Source organism: Phodopus roborovskii, unplaced genomic scaffold (assembly GCF_943737965.1).
Source record: "Phodopus roborovskii unplaced genomic scaffold, PHOROB, whole genome shotgun sequence".
Lineage (NCBI taxonomy): Eukaryota > Metazoa > Chordata > Mammalia > Rodentia > Cricetidae > Phodopus > Phodopus roborovskii.
In genome coordinates, this window is record NW_026125391.1 from 19,714,420 (window position 1) to 19,738,322 (window position 23,903).

General features: G+C 44.4%; 1 protein-coding gene across 7 annotated transcripts in view; it reads left to right on the forward strand.

Moving 5' to 3' along the window:
* The window catches only part of Mta3 (metastasis associated 1 family member 3), a 116,762-nt gene that overhangs the window by 82,640 nt on the left and 10,219 nt on the right, over positions 1 to 23,903 (forward strand). For 6 of the 7 annotated variants that reach the window (XM_051175176.1, XM_051175180.1, XM_051175175.1 and 3 more), the window contains exons 12-16: positions 592 to 716; positions 3,071 to 3,219; positions 3,917 to 4,139; positions 11,180 to 11,266; positions 14,754 to 14,900. In XM_051175176.1, coding sequence (XP_051031133.1) covers positions 592 to 716; positions 3,071 to 3,219; positions 3,917 to 4,139; positions 11,180 to 11,266; positions 14,754 to 14,900 — 731 coding nt within the window. The remainder of the gene's footprint in view (positions 1 to 591; positions 717 to 3,070; positions 3,220 to 3,916; positions 4,140 to 11,179; positions 11,267 to 14,753; positions 14,901 to 23,903) is intronic. The other variant, XM_051175177.1, reaches the window with a different exon arrangement.

Below are 23,903 nucleotides of genomic sequence, written 5' to 3' on the forward strand. Positions count from 1 at the left end.
TCTTTAGCTTCATTTATTCAATTCAGAAAATTATTTTCTCAAGAAAATTTATGACGATAAAGTCTAGTGATTCCTATCTTTCAAAAGCGCAGTGTGCTATGAGAAAATGGCCCTGATGTGGCCAAAGGTGTGGACCCATTTTCTGTAGAATACCTGGCACCAAGGCTGTTTTATAGCTTTCTTTGGTATAAATGAGGGCCTTATTTTTATTTACTTATCATTCCACCAGATATACCCTCAATTATGTAAGTTCCTGGGATCATGTGTAATTCAGAGTGGGGTGTGTGTGTGTGTGTTTCCTTAAGGTTTTTGGTTTTGCTGTTATTTTTTTAGGTTAGTGTACAGAGTCCTGGGTTCATCACAGCATCTTTGTTTGTGTCTGTCATTATACTTTGTTCTCATTCACTCTCTTCTACTGTCCCCTATACTTGGGTTCATCTTAGCATCCTGCTTTTGCCAGTCTGTTTCTTCTTCACTAAACATAATAAGCATTTATTTGTATCTGGGGAAGGTAAATTAGCAAGGAGTTGCCAGCTTTTTGCCTTGTCCTACAAATCATTTTTATTGTTTTACTCTACATTTTATCGAAAGCAGCAAACCAAATCCCAACCAAATATCCACCAGCAATGGCAAGTCTGGCACTGTGAACGGAGCTGTGGGGACCACGTTCCAGCCCCAGAACACCCTCCTAGGGCGAGCCTGTGAGAGCTGCTATGGTGAGTTTGCTCAGAGGTGGAGCCTGGTGAAGTGTGGGGAGCTGTCCTGCACTGCGCGTGCGTGCGTGCGTGCGTGTGTAGGGGGTTGGTGAGAAGCATGTCACTGCTGTACAGAGGCAGGCAGTGTCTCTGAGTGAGTAGGAACCGTCCCAGTCTACCGCTGGGATCAAAGGGACATTCACTGAGTACTCTTGCACCACATAGGTAGGGTGGATGCATGATTGCTCTGGTCTCTTCAGTGGGCTCTGTGTTTGCTGTCAGGTTGTTCGTGTTAGTGTTGTGGCTTTAACTGTGTGCAGTTATACTAGGTTAATCCAAACCATGGCACTGTGGTACATACCAAATCTCTTGGAGTTCCTCAGTGTTCTCTGTCTAAATTAAATATGCTTGATACTTCTGGAGGACAGGCAGGTGTGTGGAAAAACCATTGCTACAGGCCTCAGGCTCCCAGGGAACCAGTTGGGGAAATGCCATGTTGTGATATTTGCATTCGGCTTCAGGCCTTGCAGTATTTATCTCTGCTTGCAAGGGCGTTATGTGTGCCCTTGTGTTATGTATGGTCGTTGAGATGATCTGATTGGTAGTTGACACCATGCATGTTTACTTAAAATCTCAAGCAACAGTAGCTCTCCTGCCTGTTGTTGTTGCTTTGGGTTGGGTTTTTGAGGCAGGGTCTTCTTTATGGAAGCCCAGCCTGGCCTCTAACTCACCATCCTCCTGGCTCAACCTCCTGAGAGTTTGGAACACAGGCATGTGCCACCACAGCACAATGATATTCTTCTTTATGTGCATGTTCCTAAGTGGGTACACATATGTGTGCAGGTGGATGTATGTATGTGCATGTGGGCATGTACATTTTTGTGGGCAAGGGGATGGCCTCAGGTGTCCTTATTTATATTGAAACAAAGTTAACTTGGGGGCTGAAGAGATGGCTCAGTGGTTAAGAGCACACACTGTTCTTGCAAAGAACCTTTTTGGTTCCCAGCATCCGTGTAAGTTGTCTTATGACCACCTGTATGTAACCTTAGCTCCAGGGGATCCAACACTTTGGCCTCCAAGGACACTTGCACTCATACTCATATATGTAATTAAAATGTTTTGATAAAATCTGTCTTAAAAAGTTAACTTTATTGTTTAAGTTAAAAGAGCAAAGGGGGTTAGGCTTCTCTTTAAAAGCTGACTTCCAAGAATATTATACGGCAGCTGGATGGTGGCAGTGGCCACACATGCCTTTAATCCCAGCACTCATGAGACAGAGGCAGGTGGATCTCTGAGTTCAAGGCCAGCTGGTCTACAGAGAGAGTTCCAGGACAGCCAGGGCAACACACAGAGAAACCTTATCTCAAAACACAAAACAAAAGAGTGGCACACAATGAATGTAAATTATCCTGATTTATATATAAAGGTAATTAAATGTAATAGTCACTATATTTTCTTGCAGTAGGGACCAGACCTAGGCCTTTCTTTGAGTGCCACTGAGCTGTACTCCAGCTCTGCCTTTCCCTTTCGCATATTATTTGTGAGGTGTTCCTTAGTGGACACCCTCCTGTACTCGCTGGTGGCTTTGCCTGGATGGAGGTAACTTAGAGGCAAGGGGAGGACCATTGGCAGAGTTAGCATCATAGTCTCTGCCTGTGGTCTTAGCTATGTTTCACCACCACTGTTCCCACCTCCCTTTGGCTCTGCCGTGGGAAGCTATTGGTCTTGCGGGACAGGGTTAAGCTGCAGAGCCTGACACATGCGGTGTGTCCAGCCAAGCAGTCAGGCATCTGGGATCATGTCTTACCAACCATGAGGCCATATCAGCTGTAAGTGCTCCCTCACCTGATGGGGATTTATAGTCTTCAAGATAGTCTGTGTTTAGTGAGAAATTCTAAGGAACAATGGATTTCTGGCTTTATCTGGTTCCTGACTTACCAGTGAGTCAGTCCCCTGCTGAGTACCTTAGCCATCCCTGCAAGAGCTCCCGAACCATAAGGTTTGTGTTATAAACACTGCCGGGAAGCTTAATAACCATAATATCCTTCGGAAGACTTATTTCTAGACATGTGCATAATGAAATCACTTTTAATTAACAAAACAGAATCTCAGCAGCCTAAGGCATAAATCAGGATGTGTCATCCAATAGTGTCTCTTAATAGATGTGACAAACACTGATTGATGTGTGGCAGAAACAAATGATGCAATGTGTCCAGAGTGCTGAGAAATGAATGTGTGTGCTACACTTCCACGCTTGCCCAACAGCCTTGGGAAAGAAGATAATACTGTAAACCGGCTGTGGCTTCAGGGTGCCTTCGAGGTTTCAGGATATTAAGACCACGGCTTTCACAGTATCTCTTTCGCCCTGTCTTTAGCCACGCAGTCCCATCAGTGGTATTCCTGGGGCCCGCCTAACATGCAGTGTAGACTGTGTGCGACCTGTTGGCTGTATTGGAAAAAGTATGGAGGTCTGAAAATGCCCACACAATCAGAAGAACAGAAGTCTCCCAGTCCTACTGCAGAGGTATGTGAGTGCGCTCTTTGCAGAGGCGAGAACACCACGTTTCTGGGTTACTGGCTTCTTCTCGGAAGCAGTAGCGCTATACAGAACGATTTACAAATGAACAAAGCTGAGTTTTAGACTTAAACATGGCACTGCATACTCAGGGTGGGTCTGATTTTTTTTTTCCAGGTATTCAAAATATTGGTCTCTTGAGATTATTCAAGCAAAAGAATAATGTGTGTGGGAGGTGCTTACCCGAATAGAGAGCTTACAAACAGTCTTGTTTTTGAAAACAGTTTGTAACCTTTAGATACTGTTGGAAGCATCTTATTACATAAAATAACAAACAGGAATTAAACATTCCCTTCCCTGGGCTATTGTGGAGGGGCAAGAACAGTAATGGGCGGGATGACCTTGGTAATCCTCATAGACGGAGGATGTCAAGCGCGAGTGCCTACCAGAATGAGGCTAGTCCCTGTCGAGCTGATGCCCGCTCTGGACTCCTCACAGTAAATACCCAGTGGCATCTTACTGATGGTGGGGGCGAGCTGAGATTGTGTGCCACCCTGCCCTGCTGCACTCCCCACATTCTTTCCAAACGCACATACCGCTTTTCCCCTGAGGTACAGTGCTTCCCAGGATGTTGGACTTGGTGGGAGTGGCCCCGTGGGCTCTGGCAAGTTCTCCTGTGTAAATCCCATTTTTTCCACAATTGCAGGACCCGCGTGTGAGAAGCCACCTGTCCCGGCAGGCCATGCAGGGCATGCCGGTCCGGAACACTGGGAGTCCTAAGTCCGCAGTGAAGACCCGCCAAGCTTTCTTCCTCCATACTACGTATTTCACGAAAATTGCTCGTCAGGTCTGCAAAAACACCCTGCGGCTGCGGCAGGCAGCAAGACGGCCATTTGTTGCTATTAATTATGCTGCCATTAGGGCAGAATGTAAGACGCTTTTCAATTCTTAACCTTACACGTTCGCTCCTCTCACCATCCTCTCTTTCCCCTCGCTCTCTCTTTTTGTTTGTTTGTTTGCAATAAACATAAGTTCTTGTGTACAGCCTTTGTTTTTTTTTTTTTTTAAACATTGTTCTTGTCTGCTGCCATTTATATCATGCCACGCTGAAAAACAACGTTGAAATCCCTGTGAATTTCCGAGTAGAATTAATCAGAAGGTGGGGGAGGTGACCTTACCTGGTGGGCTTTTGTGACACGTTGACCAGAGGGACCTTAACAGAAGCACTTATGCCTGTTTGGTAGTGTGGATTAAACTCCCTACTGAAACAGCACAATCCTGTCTTAAGGATTCATTAGGTTTGAATAAAATGTACTAATTAATACTAGCTGGCTTGTCTTGGCAAACCTCTTACCTTCCCAGGAACCTCTTATAGTCATCATACAGTTTATAGAAAACAGTGCTTCATAACTAACCTCGTATTTGTTAGACCATAAAATAAATGCTAAGTGAATCTAAGAACCCTCTTAAAGGAATTCTTAAACATACACATTTAGTTTTTACAAGTTATCACCCATTGTGGTCCAACAGTCTTTGTCCAGTTTGGTTTCCATTTCATAATCATACATTATCTTGTACATCTTTGACTCAGGCTCTATTTTCAACACATTCAATCTGACTTATGTTTCTTTTTTTTTTTTTTTTTTTTTTTTGTTGCTGTTGTTAGCAAAGGTTATCTGCTTGACCTGTGGGCTCTTCTTTTATTACCACATATCAGAAAATGTACCCATGGTATGTGTGAGCTGAGGACTCATACTTGGCTGGTAGAGCCATACAATTTCTCCCTAAAGGATTAAAAAAAAAAAAAAATGGCTGTAAGCTTCACAGATAGAAAATCTTAAAGACATTCAAGTGCTTTTCTATGAAATAAAAAAAAAAAAACTAATTATGGAGAGGGTATGGTGGCACACGTGGCCTATAACCCTGGGGAGGCAAGGGCAGGAGAATCAGAATCAATAGTTCAAAGTCATTCTTGGCAACATAGGGAATTTGAGACCAGCCTAGGTGACATGAGACTGTGTCTCAAAAACCCCAAAACATAAAAGCATATTATTGTGAGATGCCTACTTTGATATGAAGAGCATACCCATAAAAGGAATGATGACTGAAAAAGAATTTTTTAGTTCTAAAAATAATATCTGCAGAAAGTTGAGAGGTTTGTTTGTTTGTTTTTAAGCTTAAAGGTAAAACACCTGTAAGAAGAGTGAGGATTCAGTCTCCCATGTGGAGGCAATCAGCCGTGTTATGTCAAGTATATTTGAAAATTTAGGCTTGCCCTTGGTTTCGTCCTGGCATTTCTGAGTTCAGAGAATTGTTGCTTTTTTCATTTAAGGAAAATAAATATATCCACCCAAACTGCTTAGCTGACTTAAAACATATATTATTTCTATATAATTTCTTAAAGGGAATAATTTAAACATTTAAGGCAGAAAATAAATGGAATTCTCTTATCACGATTGGCTGGGGTCCAGTACCATCTTTGTTTCTAGTGAATGGAAGAGAAGCCATCACCAACAATTGGCTGCCGTGGGGGCTGCGTTTGCCTTTGTCTCTTCGTTGATTTTCAATTTATTTGCACATCAGCTTTGCTCTGATTATTTGTGAACGAACTGTGTTTTTGTGTTGCTTCATTCTAATCTTTTGTCAGTTGATGGTCCATGCTATTGAAAATAGGTTTAGGGTTAAATTGTCTATATTGTGTTTGTTCAAGAACATGGAAAATAATAATGAAAGAACAGTCATCTGTTGTGTGAAATTCCAAAAAACAAAAAAAAAAAAAAAAGAAAGAAAGAAAAGAAAAGCTGTATTATTTTCTTCCACTTTGTGTCTATCTTCATCAAAGGACTTAGAGAATCACACTTTTAAAACAATTTTACCCTACGACTTGAGTTTTCATTTTCAGTGTTGCTCACCTTCTCCTAGCATCTGACTGATTTTCACACCATCTTTTCATTCCTGTGTGTACTTTGTTATAACCTCTTCTGTAGATGTTTTTCTGTAGATGTTATCTTGGCTCTGTAGTGTGATTAACTGTGAGTAATATAATGTCCATAGGCAGCTGAGTCTCCCTGATCCATTGGAAGTGTATAGCCGTGTGTGTGTGTGTGTGTGTGTGTGTGTGTGGTGTGTGTGTTTGTGTTTTCCCAGTGAGCTTTCCTTGGTTTCTCAAAGGCAGTGTTGACTGCCCTTCTAGAAAGGTCCCCGATACAGTACCATTGTACTCTCAGATAAGATGGAAGCTTGTAATTCTAAGGTACTGAAGAATAGAGCTGCAGCGAATACTTTTGGAATAGCCAGCCGTGTTGGAAAGGAAAGCCATTCCCTCCTCACAGCACCGTAGCCAGTGTTGTAGGGTTTTCTGCACTACGATGCAGAACAGGAAGCCACTGTGCTTGCTGGTCCTGGGTAGCAGCATCCAGCAGCTAAGACAAGGCTCAGTGGGTGGTCCATATTTGAAGAGGGCTGTTCTGATTGGTTATAGGAGCACTAAGGCTGCAGCATTGTAAAAGGGGGGGTTTGCAAGAAGTAATAGTAGCTGTGGGAGGGGGAGGGGAGGCTTGGGAAAACAGTGAGACTTATCCCATTGTTCATCTGTTATGGGAATGTGTTTCCTATTAAACAAATAATACTCCCAGCAGGTGTCTGTGACCTCAGCACTCAGGAGGCAGAGGCAGGGGCATTGCTACTCCTTTGAGGCCAGCCTGGGGTACATAGTGAGTTTAATGCCAAAAAATACAAGCATATAGAATACATATCTGATATGTATGTACCAAAACTGTTTTACAACCTGGGCACAGAGGTATTCAGAACCTCACACTGAAGCTACCTTAAGGGGCATCAGCAACATTACAGAGAGGAAGCCAAACTCCCTAGCAGACAGCAGGTCCGGATGCCTTGCCTGCCTCCTCGTTATCTTGCAGAGATGATTAAATCCCGAGTTCACAGAGCAGCAGTAATCCCATCATGAAGTTACTTTGTGTCTCTTGAAGTGGTTTTGTTTTGTTTTGTTTTTTCTGTTTCAAGATGTGAATCCAACTTTGAAAGCATCCAAGACCTCATTTCTTGAGATATTTGTCACATGGGGTTGTTTTGTGTTTTGTTTTGTTGCCAGAACAAAAAAGCTACTGTTAGGAATTGCACAGACTTAGCTGGATTTTCAAGCTCTGTAGTGGCAGGAGAGAGCCATCTAGGCCTGCTTGTCTTGCCATTTTTGATAGTGTTAGCCTTCAATCAGAATTTGTTCTTGAATGGTTACATTTTAAATTTACTCACTTGGTGTGTGTGAGTTTTGGAAGTGCATGTATGTGTGTCTTGTACCACATGTATGTCCAGCACATGGGAGTCAAAAGAGAGGGCCGGAGACCCAGGAGTGTGGGTTCTGAGAACCAAACCTGGGTCTTCTGCAGGAGTAACAAGTGGCTGTACCTGCTGGGCTAGTTCTCTGGCCCTGAAGCAGTTATTTTAATAAGTTATGCATTAGTTTTAAAATCACATAATCATTTTCCTTCTTGATATATGTTCTTCAGAGGCAACCAATGTCATCATGCACTTTTTAATATCCATTACCTGGTTGTCTTCTAAAAACCCAGTCTATACTCTCAGCTACTATCTTGAGTGAATGAAAGCCCGACTCCCAAGAATCTCGGAAGATGTTACCCATCTTTCACACCCTTAGCCAGGTGATGGGTGAAGCATAGCTACCAGCTTCCATTTTGCATTGCTAGTGACACAGAAAATCATTGCAAGGATTTGAAGGCAGTGTGTATTTCCTGTCAACTGCTTTTGCTCCTTTCTGCTGCCTACTAGAAGTCTTCCTTATTCATGGAAATTTTTATCTTGGCGAGGTTACTTTAGATCTTTGGTACCATTGCCTCCCTCCTGTTTTGTCATTGACTTAGTCTGTGTTGTATCTCCCAAACATCATTGTGTGTGTGTGTGTGAAAGGGGGGGGGGAAGGAGGAGAGTGAGAAAGAGGAGAGAGAGAGAGGAGAGTGAGAGGATAAAGAGAGAGGAGAGAGAGAGGAGAGAGAAAGAGAGAGAGAGGGGAGAGAGAGAGAGAGAGAAAAACATGTGCTCTCTGTAGACCAGGCTGACCATCCAACTCACAAAGATCCAGACTGGGATTAAAGTGCTGCCACACCCAGCTAAATGTTTCATGAAAAAAACTGTTACAGAACCTGAGTACAGTGTTTAAGCAAATTCTATTTATGATTTTGTTGGACAGATCTCAAAAGGCCACATCAATGTTTTTCGTGAATTTTACTCTGTGTGTGTGTGTGTGTGTGTGTGTGTGTGTGTGTGTGTGTGTGTGTGTGTGTGTTTCCTGTGGAGGGTTAGGGTTAGGTGTGGGCTTGTCTGGAGCTTATCTGTGGAGATGAGAGGGCAGCCTTCAGCTGTCAGCCCTTGCATATCTCCTTTGGCCTTTGAGCTCTTGGAGACTGCCTTGCCTTTATCCCCCATCTTCCCTCGGGGCAGGCTTGGATTACAGAATCCAAATTTCAGGTTGTCATACTTATGGCCCAAGCACTTTTACCCACTCAGCCATCATCTGTTTTGCAGCTTTTCTATTTTATAATTTCCCTCTACCCCCGGTATTTCTAAAACGTTAGGGAAAGGGTCAGAAACTGGTGTTGAAAATGTCGTATATGTTTACCTAAAGGAATGCAGGTCCTCCCGTAGAAAGCTAAAGACATGAGTCTAGTGCAGAGTCAGTGGCACAGTGAGATTCCGCTGTCCTCTCTGGGAAGTCTCAATTCCCTTTGTCTCCTGTGGGCAACCTCAGCTCCTTCTTTTACCCCACACACTGTAGGTGCCCCATCTCTGTTCTTAACTAGAGATGATGAGTAACTTGGGGACAAAGGAATGGCACAAAGCTTGGTGTAGCCTGTCTGGTAGGTAGACCAGGAGTACAGCAATGTTGATCAGGTAATCCGGTTTGTGAACATTCCAGAATGTGTTTTTCCTACCGAATGGCTGCCATTTTTCTTATGTTAGAGCAAGGCTAGGTACCATCTCAGCCCTTTTAATCTTAATTTCTTTATAATTGACTGATAACTCTCAACACCAGCTACTTATTTATTTATTTGTTTTTTATTTTACTGACAGCTTCCTTTAAAATAGACTTATTAGTGAGATAGGGATCCTGCTAGAGATCTTTGAGGGGACTCGTGAGAAACTAGAGACAGTTTGCTGTGGTTCCGAGTGAACTACTTTCATGGCCATCTTTGATGCATTTGCCGGCTCTTGTCAAAGTGATGGTAATATCCTGGTGTTTGTCAGTTGTAGCCATAGACAGTGTTCCTGGTGTTCTTGCAGACTAAAGGGTGAAGTTTATCTTGTCACTGCGACGATGAAAAATGCCTTTGTCCAAGATGTTGAGGAGTTTACCAAGATGATTCACTCAAGCTACTTGAATTAATGGAGAAGAAGATGATAAAGAAAGCATTGCCTCTTGTCGCCTTTCCAGGCATGACTAGAATTTTAGGCAGAGTAGTCATATGAAGAAGGAACACTGGTGTTAATGTCTGGTGGTTTGACTAGTGTTTGATCCGTGCACGGTTTCGACCACTTCTGACCTCTATTTAGATTACATTTCTTAATATGCTTGTTTAAAAAAAATGTGCTTAATTCCGCTCTTATCATCATCGTTATTATTCGATAACAGGTGAAAAAAACTTCACAACTTAGTAACCCTCCCAAAGGTGATCAACTGAGTGAAGAGGGGAAAAAAACGGGACCAATTATAGGCGTCAGTGGTTGCGTAATAGGTAAACAGTGCTTGGGGCATTGACTCAAATCCTGGTGTTTCCAAGCTACCTGCAGCATGTGTTTTGTCTATTTTAATGTTATTTTAAAATGCTATTTCCACCATCTGTTTAATAGCTTTTTCAAAACATTTCCTTGATGAAAGAGAACTAGTGTTCGAGACAAAGTCAGTTTTTAAGTTATTTGAGGTTCCAGATTGAGTCGAAATGCAAAGAAGACCTATGGATGTCAAAGGCAATTTCTGTGTGTGTGCCTAGGCGTGGTCTCAGCTTGCAGATGGAAAAGATCTCGATAGGAGCAGGAAACCCGGAGGACATGTTTGTCACACGTTTGGAGATGGGTCAAAGCATAAACGTAACAGATTCATGTCAGCTGAAGCAATTGGTGTGCTTTGTGATAATGGCTGATTTTTAAAAGCTTCCATACACATTTTCTTTGTCCCTTCAAACTATTTTGACCTCAGCTCTTCGGTGTGGTAGGTGTCTCGCTGACTCTATCCTAACGACGGTTCCTTTAAAGTATGGTGTTTGTGCTGCATGCTTTTAGTTCCTTTTCTGAAGTATCTTACAATAGGGTACAAAGGGATGAAAACTTAGTGGCCAGTGTCTTCCTCGCAGAGTGACTGTTGGATGCATACAGGGCCTGTTAAAACCTCAGCCCAAATACCATTGTGTGAGATGACGACCAGTCAGTGGTAGAACCAAATGGCTTTGCCAGGCTGCCATCTAATGAAATTGAGTTTTGTGAAGATAGGTCAAGGCTTCCCAGAAGGGCCCACTCCGGCTAAGCCGAGGGTGGCTGAGTGTGTTGTGTTGCCAGCTGTTGTTTGCTGTTTTGTTTTTGCTTTTCCCAAGCCACATTAATCTCATATTAAGATTGGTCCCACCTTGAGTGTACTGCGAATGTTTTCCTATCATAATTAGAAATGTCACAACTATAAAGGAAGCCTGTTTCCATCACTCAGGTGAACACACATGGCTTGTGTGAGACCCTACACTCACAAGGCTCTGATGTGTCGGTACAAGTCCCGCACTCAGTCTAGGGGTCCGAAACTCAGAACCATTTTCTCCAGCCCAGAGGAAGTAGTGTGGATGTGGAGGGTGTTCTGTATTTTTTTTCTGCCTGCACCTTTTATTTCTGTGGTATGTGGTAAAGATGGAAGAAGCCACCTCACTTGTTATCCCATGTTTCTTTCTCTCCTCAGATGCAGACAGACATGCCGAACTTTCTGGAAGCCCACTGAAAAGCAAAAGCACTAGGAAACCTTTGTCCTGTATCATTGGGTATTTAGGTGGGTATCTTCTAACACAGGAAGACCTCAAGACACCCTTTACATATTGTAGACACCTCTTCATTCCAAATGCACACCTGGACTGCATTCAAATCCTTCAAATGGGTGAAATTGGGCACCTTTATATATATAGTTTTACTTTGGACTAGAAACTTTTATTATCAGTGAATAGAGTTAAGTATATATGTTTATTTCTTCTAAAAGTTTGATGAATTAAAATTTGTATTAACTGTTAATAGATCCAGCCTAAGGAAAAAAAGTCAAGTCTCATATGGTGGCTCCTGCCTATCATCCCAGCACTTGGGAGGCTGGGGCAGGAGGATTACCATAAGCTCAAGAGCACCTTGGGCACCTAGCATGACTGCCTGAAAACAAGCAAACTAACAAAGAGGGGAGAGCGCATTTTTAAACTACTCAATAATACAGGATGATATCCTAAACATCTTAATTATTTTTATTTAGATCTTTATCTCTAATTTACCTTTCCTTTAAGTAGAGGTTTGTTCTTAAAAACTGAATTAAATTGATTTTCAGCTTACCTTAGGAAAAAAAATCAGTCATAGTGACTCATGCCTGCAATCCCAGCACTCAGTAGAGACAGGAAGACCCATGAGCTCAAAACCTCCTGGGCTACATAGCAAGACCCTGTCTCAAGAACCAAAAGCAGCCAAGAGTGGTGGCATACGCCTGTATCCTAGCATTCTGGAAGTAGAGACAAGAGGATCAGGAGTTCCAGGTCCCCCTTGACTACATAGTGAGTTCAGGGCCCATTTGGCTACACTAGATCCTGCCTCAAACAAAACAAAATGCAAAGCAAACTTCCCCCTTCAAAAACAAACAGTAAATCGGGCAGGGATGGCACACACCCCTTTAATCCCAGCACTCTGGAGGCAGAGACAGGCAGATCCTGTAAGTTTGAGGCCAGACTGGTCTATAGAGCTATGTGGAGAAACCTTGTCTCAAAAAAATTAGAAACAGAAAACTGCAGTAACAAAACAACCCCCACCTCCATAAAGGTGAAGTGTACAGATCGGTGGTAGAAGGAATGTCTAGAATGCCCAGCATCCTAGTTTGCATTCCCAGCGCTTCAGAATGTTACAGATTTGATGCACTGTCTGTATTGAAAGGGAGCATTTCTATTGTTTTATAATATCTATCATGCCATGTGACTGGGATATCTCCAAAGATACAAAGTTCCATTTACACATTGAAATATAATAACCGAGAATAGTGCTAAGAATTAATTACTCATCAATAGCTTTTTCCCAGAGTTTTGAAATAAAATGGAGCAGAAATAATAAGTTCCCTTTCTGAAGTAAGAACACGTGTTTTGAGATTCCAATATTTCTTTTTCATTTTCCCTAAAGGCAAAATACTCTGCACCAAACCTTATTTTGCTGTCAGGAAGACTTAAGTGTTTGAAGTATTCAGACTTTAGGCATCTAATCTTTGGGAAATCAAAGGGTAGCCTTGAACTGATATGCTGTCTGGCCGGGAAGCCCTTAGCTCCATCTTTTATGTCACTCTGCTACCTTAGCTCTTGCTTTGCATCTCAAAGGCTAAAGAGTCTCAGCCATGTAGTGAATACCAGGCCAGTTACACAGGACCCTGCCTAAATAAAATAACCATGGAATACCTGTCTAGTCTCAGCACTTGGGAGGATCAGGAGTTCAAGGTCAGCCTCAGTTACATGAGATCCTGCCTCAAAAAAAAAAAAAAAAAAAAAAAAAAAAAAAAATTAAAGAAAAGCAAGGCTTGTTTTCATCTGCCACATACCACATGGCTATCAGCATGTCCTGGGTAATGCAGTGTCTTTCAGGACCAACTCTTGGGAGCTCTTTCTCGCCTGGCAAGGAAAGAGTTAAGCATTATAGAGTAAACTGCCTTCTGTTTGTTTTCTTGTGGGAAAGCTTAACCCTGTCCCTACCAAATGTTCCATCCTTGCCAGCTGAGCTGAGCCCTGTCTGTGTGTGTACTGTATTCCAGACACTGTAGAGTATGATTTGGGGGTTACCAAATAAATAATACTTGGCCTCCAAAACTTTTAGTCAAGTTGGGGAATCACACAGTAAAAGCAATCAAACAAAGCATTACATGTGATAACTGGAGGGTTGAATGCACTGGGCTCTTGGAGGAAGACTGTGTGTGTGTGTGTGTGTGTGTGTGTGTGTGTGTGTGTGTGTGTGTGTGTGTGTGTGTGTGTGACTGTGTGGTAAGAGGTTGGGGAATTGAGCCCAGACCTCATGACAGGTGAGTGAGGTACCACTGCCCTGGGATTGGCTATCTCTAGCAAGTGCTAGGTCTGCCTTCTTAGCAGCAATAGTAGTTTATCTTAGCCTTGAAAGTTTTGTAGGTTTAGAATGGATGAAAAAAAGAAAAGAAAAAAGAATAGGAACAGTAAGTATTTCCGTATTCTCACACCTTACAAGATTGGGAGAACTAGAGAGACAAAGGCTCAGCTCGATGCTCCTAAGGTTAAAGGAACGTGTTGCCTCCCCAGGGTAAAGTAAGGCTGGTGTGCCCTGTTGGAAGACAGCGTTAGTTTTAGATGGTACCACCAAGCCATACTTAAATTTTAACAGTTGTAAGATTTTGGTAAGACCAATTCGTATACTTGTTCTGACAGCCTGGTGTCTTTTCCTAAATTTCCATAAACCTGGCTATTTTGGCCCTCACATTGGACAGGCGAGAAGACAGGCTGGTTTGAGCGTAGTCGATGTGCTAGTTGACAACCCTGAAGATCAGCAGATGGCTGAAACTGGAGCAGAGGTGTTCATACTGATAACGGCCAGAGGTCTTTAAATCCGCTTCCTGTGATATCACAGTTTCTGCGTGTCTGTGAAAAGAGCAAGTGGTACTGAGGGGTTGCATGACATGCAGTAAAGACCCTTAACCAGGTGCTAGGCACAAGGTACAGTTTTGTGACATGTCCTTGGTCAAAGTGTACCATCTAAATTTTTGGCGATGGTGTTTGGCCTTTAGTGTGGAATTTCATCCATTATGGAAATGTTCTGTCCCAAGAGTATTCAGTGCTGGCCCCAGACCTCCTGACTACACAGCCAGAGGAGGAATCTGAGTTTTCATAGTGCTAGAACGCCAGATGTGCGGGGCTTCCTGAGGCTGCCCCTGCAAGTGATCTTTAGATTCCTAATGTACCGAAGAGCCAGGTGCTTTATCCCCTTAGCAAATCTCGTGTTTGTAAGTGACCTTCTGAAGTGGCTTTTTCTGTTTGTCTTCACACCCCGAGTGAGGCTCAGAGCTCCAGCCAGCCAGCCGGGGAGGGGCAGTTTGATAAGCAGAACCATGGTAACAACACTTGAAGATACCTCATTATGCAAGTGCACGGCAGGCTCATGAGGAACCAACCCTCAGCTCATTAAGAAAGAAGATGTGTGCCTGTTAGCTGGTGTTAGAGTCCACAGATTTCCAATACCATATTCTGAGCTGATAAACTTTTCTACCCCCCCCCACCTCGCCCTCCCATCAGAGATCCATCCTGCAAAGAAACCTAATGTAATTCGATCTCCACCAAGCCTGCAAACTCCAACCACCAAGAGGATGCTCACCACTCCGAACCACACCTCTCTGAGCATTCTGGGGAAAAGAAACTACAGCCATCACAATGGCCTGGATGGTATGTAAACCTGGGCAATCCTGTTCTGACCAGCCTGAACCACTCTGTTCTTGCCTGCTTGTGGGTGTCCTCAGCTAATGCTGTGGTTTATGCCTGTAATCCCAGCAAGAGGCAGGAGGACCATGGGCTAAAGGTAAATTCTGGCTACCAAATGAGTTTGCTGCTAGCCTGGGCTACATGAGTGCATGATTCTAAATAAATAAATAAATAAATAAATAAATAAATAAATAAATAAATAACAAAAATAGATTCCACGCCATGACTGGTGTGAATGTGTGAGCTGGTGAGGGGGAAGGCTGCCATGGGCCAGTGAGACCCTGCAGGGCATAGCCTCCTCGTCCTGGGAGGTGCCTTTTGCATGCATCTGTGAGGAGTGTGGTTCGCTTTCTGCTGAGGAGTCTTCCTGCTGCTGCTGCACAAGCTCACTGCTCAATTCAAGTCTCCCTGCCTGGAAAGGATCGTTTTTGCTGGGTGTTGAGCCGTCAGCGTGCTCCTTCAGTATTCTATGATCACTTTGGATTTGGCATTTGTCCCTGAGTTCTCTCACCTTATCAATTTTTTTTTAATTGCCCGAGAGTGCTACAAATCATGAAAGGAATTGCCTGGATGATATCCTAAATACAGAAATAATCTGTTTGAAATGGAAAACCTGAGAAATATCACCTCTTATTCAAAACACTTCTCTTAGGCTCAGCCATATAATGACTCTTCAGGTGGAATTGAATTATCTCACCGTTTGGACCCTAAACACCACAGTCATAAATCACCCAGGCGGTGCATATTGTTCATTTCAACCGTCCTGGAGTTTGAAGCTGTCGTTATTGTTTAAGCGTTGGCATTTATTTATGAGTAAATCTCTCTCCAGGCTTTCCATGCCTTACGGACTCTGCATTCTTCAGTGATAGTAAATAAATTACTTACAACAAGGCCCCAGAGCAAGGATATGGGATAGGCCTTCTAATAATAATTTCCCATGGCTGGTTCTCTGTTACTGTGATAGTTGATGGCCGTAATCATGCCAAAATGGGTAAAATACTGAAGGTGAAGAGTTCAGTCTGCATTTGTAAGGTATCAGTGTGTTGTAAATGTGGCTTTCTAGAGTCTGGCCACATAGCAGGTTTACACAACACTGTCACAGTAGAGTAGTAAGACCGTTGGCTCCTTGTCCCTATTGACTCTTTTTCATCTGGTCACATTTTTCACTTTTCGTGGGTATGCAGTCCTACCGCAGGGACATAAAGTAGGTTGTGGTTCCTCCTCCTCCACCTCCTGAGATGGGCTGGTCTCGGGCTTATTCTGTAGTTGAAGACTTGAACTTCTGCTTCTCTGCCTATCCTCCTCCCCAGGTGCTGGGATTACAGGTGTGTGCCATAATGCCCGTTTTACGTGGTGCTTGGGATCGAACCCAGGGCTCCATATCCACTAGGCACATGTATTAGTTACCTCCCACACTGCTGTGACCTAAAGACCTGATGAGAAGCAGCTGAAGGGGTTGGTGGGCTGGCTCAGTCAGCACAGTGCCTACGACACAGGTGCAGGAACCTGAGCTGGATCCCAGCACCCCACAGAAGCCAGGCATCGTGTCTTGTGTCCCAAGCTCTAGTACAGAGGTGGTGAGCAGCTGGGCGTATGTAGACAAGTGGATCCCTAATACTCAGTGGCCAGTCAATTAAGCTGAATCAATAAGCTTTAGGCTTAGTGAGAGACCATGTCTCAAAATAAAACAAGGTGAAGAGCAATAGGGAAGACTTCCACACACATACACATATCCACACACATGTGCACGTGTGGACATACCCACATGAACATATACACCTACCACACACACATACACACACGTGCACATACCCACATGAACATACACCTACCACACACACATACATATGTACATATACCTACATGAAAGTACACCTATCACACACACACACATACATATACACATGTGAACACATACACCCCACACCCACACGCAGTTTTTTAAAGAAGGAACTGAAGGAATGTTGGTTTTGTTTTGGCTCACAGCTCTGGGGACTATAGTCTATCGTGATAAAGAGGGCGTGGTGGCAGGAGTGGGTAGCAATTAGTCACCTTGCAGCCGCAGCCAGGAAACAGTGAACAGAAAATGGGGCGGGGTTGTACAACCTCAAGGTCCACCCCCAGTGACCTACTTCCTCCACCTGCTAACGCTTCACAGCGTCCCAGATACGACCACTACGTGGGAACCAAGTGTTCCCGGGAGCTGTGACATTTCAGTGAGGTACATCCCCAAGCCTTCATCTGTCTTTACAGTAACTAATGTTGGAATAACCACTTTAGGATCTCCCTTCACTCCCTCTCTGTGGCCCTTCTGGAGCCAGGTCCAGCTCCCGATGGTTGCTGTCGGGTCACTGTCCCCTCTTTGGAACAGTTTGTCCCGTTTCTCTCTGGATGGGAGCTGTTGCAAAGCCACTGCCTCTGTATCTGAGGAGGACGCATGGGCACAGCACACAAGTTCCCGATGCTGTACTGACTCAGTTATTCGAAACTCTTCTTTCTTCAAAACTCTTCGATCCACCGTCACAGCTTGGAAAGTTGACGATTTGCCTTGCAGTGTGCTAAGCTAACCTGTATATCTTCTCCTTCAGTTAACACTAGAAGGTGGGGAGGGGGGAATCGCAATTTGCATACCGTTGTAGCTGTGTGCTTGCTTAGTCCAGTGCTGGGCACTTAGGTGTGCAGCATAAATTATACAAAGGGCCCTGTTAAGGAAAACAGACCTAGGGGAGGGGATTGTAATTTCCCGGTTTACCAGATTTGACTAGATAGATGAACTCCAAGTTAGGCGCAGCAACTTTCAGTAGCTGCTTCAGCAAACCAAGTGTGGTGGTGCACCTGGTGCCCTAGCACTCAGGAGAAGGGAGGTGGGAGGAGTCTTATGTTTAGACCTGCCCTGGTTATCTACCAGACTCTGTCTTAAAGCAGAAGGGGCTGGAGAGACGGCACAGCGGTTAGTGCACACCCCTCCTGCAGAAGGCCCAGTGCCCACGCCAGGTGGCTCACACAGCCTCTACCTCTTCCGCCACCCCTTGTCACTGCAGCCATGTGCACATACATAACCCTTGACACACACAACTAAAAATCAAACAAAAACTTAAATGCTTTCTTGTATTTTTGGTTGTAAACCCAGCCTTTCTTTAATGGCTGAGCATCTTTCTAGCACTATTTTTTTTTTTTCCCCTTAAAGCAGTGTGAGTAATACTTAGAAATGCAGAAACTCTATAAGGGCTTTTTGTTGTTGTTGTTGTTTTGCTTTTTGTTTTTTTGAAACAGGGTTTCTTTGTGGTGTGGCTCTGGCTGTCCTGAAACTCAGAGATCCATCTGCCTCTGCCTTCTGAGCGCTGGGATTACAGGCGTGTGCCCCACCGCCGCCCAGTTTTCTAAGAACTACTTTAACAGCTAATTTAACTTCTTATGAAGTCACTAGAACAACAGTTGGAGGGCAGAACAGATCAGCTGTTTTGGTGGGATACGGGAAACAGGTGTGTTATGTTCTCAGGTAAAAGGGCACAAGAAAATGGAATTATCCCAATTTAGAAGTTTAAGATGATGCCTGGGGGTGGTGGTAAGGGTGCACGCCTTTAATCCCATCACTTAGGAGGCAGAGGCACGAGGATCCTGAGTTCGAGGACAGCCCGGTCTACAGAGTGAGTTCCAGGATAGCTGGGGAAACACAGAGAAGCCCTGTCTTGAAGAGGAAAAAAAAAAGTAAAAGGAGGAAGCAGGAGCAACACTAGAGGCCCTAGTAGCCCTGCAAGAGCCTGGGGGCGGGGGCTCTCTCAGGAGATGTGGGAAGTCTAGGCCTGGGACTGCAACTGATCCTAAAGCTGCCTGGGTGTGGCTATTTTGAACAGGAAGGAGATTTGTGGCTCTCTAGCACCCCCTTCTGGCAGGAAAAATATTTACTTACTTACTTACTTACTTACTTATTTATTTATTTATTTATTTATTTATTTATTTATAGTGACCTGGTCTCAAGTGTCAGGAAGTGATGAGATAGTTGTGTGTGGAGCCAAGAAGCCAGACTGTTACAGAAACAAATTCCCGGTGGGCCCTTCCCTTGGAGCAACAGCCCTGTTTCTTAGTCTCTCAGGATAGGGGTCCCGACAAGCTCAGGGCTGGGAAGAAAGTACGTAGTTAGTGTAGTGAGTCTTTGTGGCGTAGTTGGTACTATTAGTGCCCAAGTAGTTACAGTCTTGTGGGAAAACCTTGCCCTGTGTGATACAATAATAAAATCAATTAGCACAGCTACTTAATTACCATAGCCGACAGATGAGCACACCATAGAGTGTTGATAGATGGAACTAATTTGGCTGGAAACAACTTGCTTCTGTGGGATATTTCCATCTCCCGGCTCCCTGTCTCCTCTCCCATGCTTGCCTTTCGGTTCTTTTCTTAAGTTTTAGGCAGGAAAGAGTTGTTTAGCTTACGAATCCATGGGGTTCAGAGTCTGTGCCCCTCGGTTCTGTATTTCTAGGCTTGTGGCGAAGTCGGAACTTCATGGCAACAGAACAGGGTAGCATTGTTCACCTCAGTGGCAGGCAGCAAGCAAGGGTGCATTTTCAGCTCTTGATGGGGGGAATTTCTTCAATTTGCAAGAAGAAAGATCCCCCCTCCCCTGGCCTTTCTCGAAAATGAGTTTTCCTTCTTTTGAGACAAGAGTTCACATATTCCAGGCTTCCCTCAAATTCCATGTGTAGGAAAGGGTCACTGTGAGGTGTGGTCATCCTGCCTCCATCTCCTGAGTGCAGGAGTGCAGGCTTGTGCCAGCATGCCTAGTGTATACAGCACTGGGGATCTAACCCAGGGCTTTGTGAACGCTGGGGAAGCAGTCTACCAGCTTGCTACATCCCTAGACCACCCCGCCCCTCCAAATCAACCCACTCTTACTGCTTTCCTGAACATCACTGTCTTTTACCTGGCCCTGGTGTAGACTAGGGGCAGGGAACAAGCCCTTGAGCGCTGGTTAAGCCAGCCCTGAGGCACTGGACCACACACAGCCTAACCCCACCAGTAAAGATGAACTTACTTACCAGAAGCCCCAGTACACGGAGCAGGAATGGCATAGTCAGTTTGAAAGTCAAGCACCTGCAGGTACGTTTGTCGCTGTGGTCTGGTGCTGTGCCCTGTGCCATCATCCCGTTTACTGACACACATGGAGGTGTGTGTCATTTGATGTCATTTGCATTGCCAGCAGACTGGGAACCTGCCACACGGGGCCCACTCAGGGAATGCCAAGAACTCAGGGGTAGGCTCTTTAAGGGACGCTCTCTGTGTCTCTCTGGGAGCCAGAGAGAGGGCAGGAGGGAGATGGGTGCATCTGTACCGTGGGCAGTGGAGACAGGCAGCCAAGTGTTTGCAGGCCCTGAAATTAATCTCAGACTTCTCTGATGGCTCCCATGAGGCCTTGGGTGACTCACTTACTTGGCTTCTCTGCACCTGTTTTCTTCTCTGAATCTGTAAAGTGATAATCACATTTGCCTTACAGAACTGTTTTCATGATCAAATTCTTATACTTGATGTTGTTTCACCATCCCAATACTTTATGATGTGTTTTTGTTTGTTTTGGTTTAGTTTTTTGAGGCAGAGTTTCACTGCATAGTCCTGGCTGTCCTGGAACTGACTTTGTAGACCAGGCTTGACTCGAACTCACAGAGACCTGCCTGCTTCTGCTTCCCGAGTGCTGGGATTAAAGATATGTACCGGCACTGCCTCGATTATGATATAAGTGTTAAACTTGCATTTCATAGTGGGGAAAAAAATGAACTGCTCAAAGAGGTTAAGTGACTTTCCCAAAGTCACATTGCTAGCAAGTAGTTGCAGTGGGATTTGAACTCCCAACTTGTGTTATCTTCCAGGTGAATAAGGACCTTAGGGTATATTGAGTGAGGCGTGTTCATGGGAGATGTTGATGTTGATGTTTTCTGGGTGTAAGAAAGGAGTATCTGTTTGCAAATACACTGGAAAACACAGTAGGTATTCCGTTATCTTTTGGGTTTATTTTGTTTGTCTTCTCCCCAGACTATGAAGTATGTGTCTAAGAAAAACCTGTTATCCCCATCCCCTGACTCTCTGAAGCTTTGCCGTCCGTATGTTGCCCCCTGTAGCATTCCTTTTCCTGTGTTCTCGGAAGGAAAGGGAAGAAAGAGAAGAGGGTGAAGTGTGTTTAAATTAAATCATACACTTCCCTGTTGCCTGTCTCATGGTAGGTATTCAGTAGTGTTCAGGTTCTATCTCCAGGGCTGGGGCTGTAGCTCAGCGGGTAGGAGCGCTAGTCCTGCATGTATAAGGGCCTGTGTTCGATCTCCAGAACCCATGTTTTATAAAAGGGGTGGAGAGAGCTGGATGTGCTAAGTTCATGCCCTTGATCCCAGCACTCGGGAGGCAGAGGCAGGGAGATCGCTGATTTCAAGACTATCCTGGTTTCCAGGACAGCCAGGACTACACAGGGAAACGGTGAAAACCAAAACTGGGGGAGGAGGGACAGGCTGGATAGATGGGTTATTGGTTAAGAGCGCTGGCCACTCTTTGTGAGAAAGAGGTTTGGTTATCATAAACATCTATAAGTCCAATCCCAGGGGATCTAATGACCTCTTCTGGCCTCCAAGGACACCAGGCACACTTGTGATACACAGACGTTCATGTAGATAAAACATCTATAAACATAAAAAAGTAAATAATAAAAATTTAAAGACACCTGCTCATAATCCCAGCTCTAGGGAGGCCAATCCCTTGGGCTGCCTGCTACTTGGTGAGCTCCAGGCCACATCTAATATGTATGTATGTATGTATGTATGTATGTATATATATGTGTGTGTGTGTGTGTGTGTGTGTGTGTGTATCATCTGAGGAGTGATATCCAAGGTAGTCCTCTGGTTTACATGGTTTACATGTGTGCACTTGTGAGCAAGTGAGCAAGCAGAGAGAGAGAGAAAGAGAGAGAGAGTAGCTTTCCAGTGGCTGAGGTGGTACACACCTGAAATCCCGGCACTTGGGAGGTGAAGGTAGGAGGGTCAAGAGTTTGAGGCCTTCCTCTGCCTAGTAGCAAGTTTGAGAACAGCTAGGCTACATAAGATCCTATCACACGAGGAGGAGGAGAAAGACTTGGAAAATTGCTATTAAAGTTTTATTTGAAAGCTAAGCTATCGACCAGTGAATTATATATCATATATAAATTAAATGTCAGCTTGTTCCTTATAGCTCTCTCTCTTTTAATTAATGGAGTTCCTCATCCCTGTGTTTAATGAATTTGGGTCATTCTCACCACCACCCCTCGCCCCCTCCTGCTGAGTCCCCTCCCGCTACATGTCCTCCTCTTGCTTCTTTTGTAATTTTGTGACTCAGTGAGTTTAAGTAGCAATGCCTGCTAGAGCATGCATGGGGGATTATTTGCTGGAACATGGTTCCATCTTGTTCAGGTAACCCCAACTACTCTGAGTTCATGAGTGTAGTGGCCATGTCTGAGTCGTGTGCCCCCCCCATGTTTTTCCCACTGCTGGAGATTGAATTTGGGGCACTGCACATTCTACACGAGTGCTGCCCAGCTATCTTTATTTCTTGCCCGAAAGTGTGACTCTCCTAACGTGACTTGGGACCACTCACGATGCGTTTTCCTTACAGGCCCAGCTACTGAGGAAACACACGTAGACAGCGTTATGTTCCCCTGTATAGTTACACATGAGGGGGTGTGGCATCTTTACAAAGAAATTGCCTTTGATTAATTAATTCTAAGGAGCAGCAGGAGATGGGAATTAGGTTTCTGGAGAGGGCTTGCTTGCTTGCAGGCGTGTATAATTAGAAACCTACAGCAGAGGGATGGGACATGAAGATCTTCAGACAGCAGAATGTTTTTCACAGCAAAGACGAAATCTAAAAAATGAAAATCCCAGGAAGAAGAGAGCAGATGGGCTGAAGAAGCCTCTCAGCCTCCCCGGACCTCCCCAGAAGACACTGTCACCTCCAGCCCGTGTCGGCAGTTTGGGTTGGTCTACTGACCTTTCATTACGCTGCTATGTTTCCATGCTATGGCTCCATCGGTATCACATGGGGACCTGGAGGAAAAATCCTGCTATGGACTGATGTTGACCCCAGGGGCACAGATGGAGATGCCCTTTACCTTTGTCTAGAATGGCATGGCTACTGACTTAGGAGTACTGAATAAGACTCAGTAGGTCCCAAAGAGATGAGGGATGGAGCCAGAGCAGCTGGGCAGGAAAAGTGATGAATTGTGTAATGGCCCTCTTTTTAATCCTCCCTCCTCTGACTTATTTCCCCTGAGACATTCTGCTACACTGTAGATTGTTCTTTATCTTCTAAATTGAGTGATGCCATTTCTCAAACTCTCCCGTAGAGAGGGCATCGACTTCGGATGTCTCTCCAAGTACAATATTATGATCTGGGATGTGAAGAGTATCCTTTCGATGACTTGTTTGTGGAATCGATGATTCAACAAGTCCAACTGTTGGCATCCCAGCTCTGGGAAAAGGGTGGTGGCGAGAGCCACGGTACCAGCGTTGGAGCTCTGGGACTGCATCTGCTGTCTTCACAGATCCAATAAAAATAGACTGCCAGGGACAGCGGACGGCACGCCCAGGCGTGCCTGGGCCGTGGCTGCCTTCTGTCAGCAATTTCATGTCATTTCCAAAGACCACAGTTTTCCTTTTGAATGTTCTAAAACATTACTTATGGAAGAAAGTCAAGTTTCTTTAGATTCACCTCTGGTCTTCTAATCTCGGGTGTAGTGTCGTAACTCAGCTAAGTATATATAAATTCCGTATTTCAGAGACGTTATGTGGGACTGGGGATATAGCTGGATTGGTAAAGTGCCTACACATCCGCATGTTAATCCCTGCCACTGCACACTTTGATTGTGGTGGCACACATCTGTGATCCCAGCGCCGGGGAGATAGAGACAATTTAGAGGCCAGAATGGGATACTAGAGTTTTGGGGATATGAACTGGTGGTTA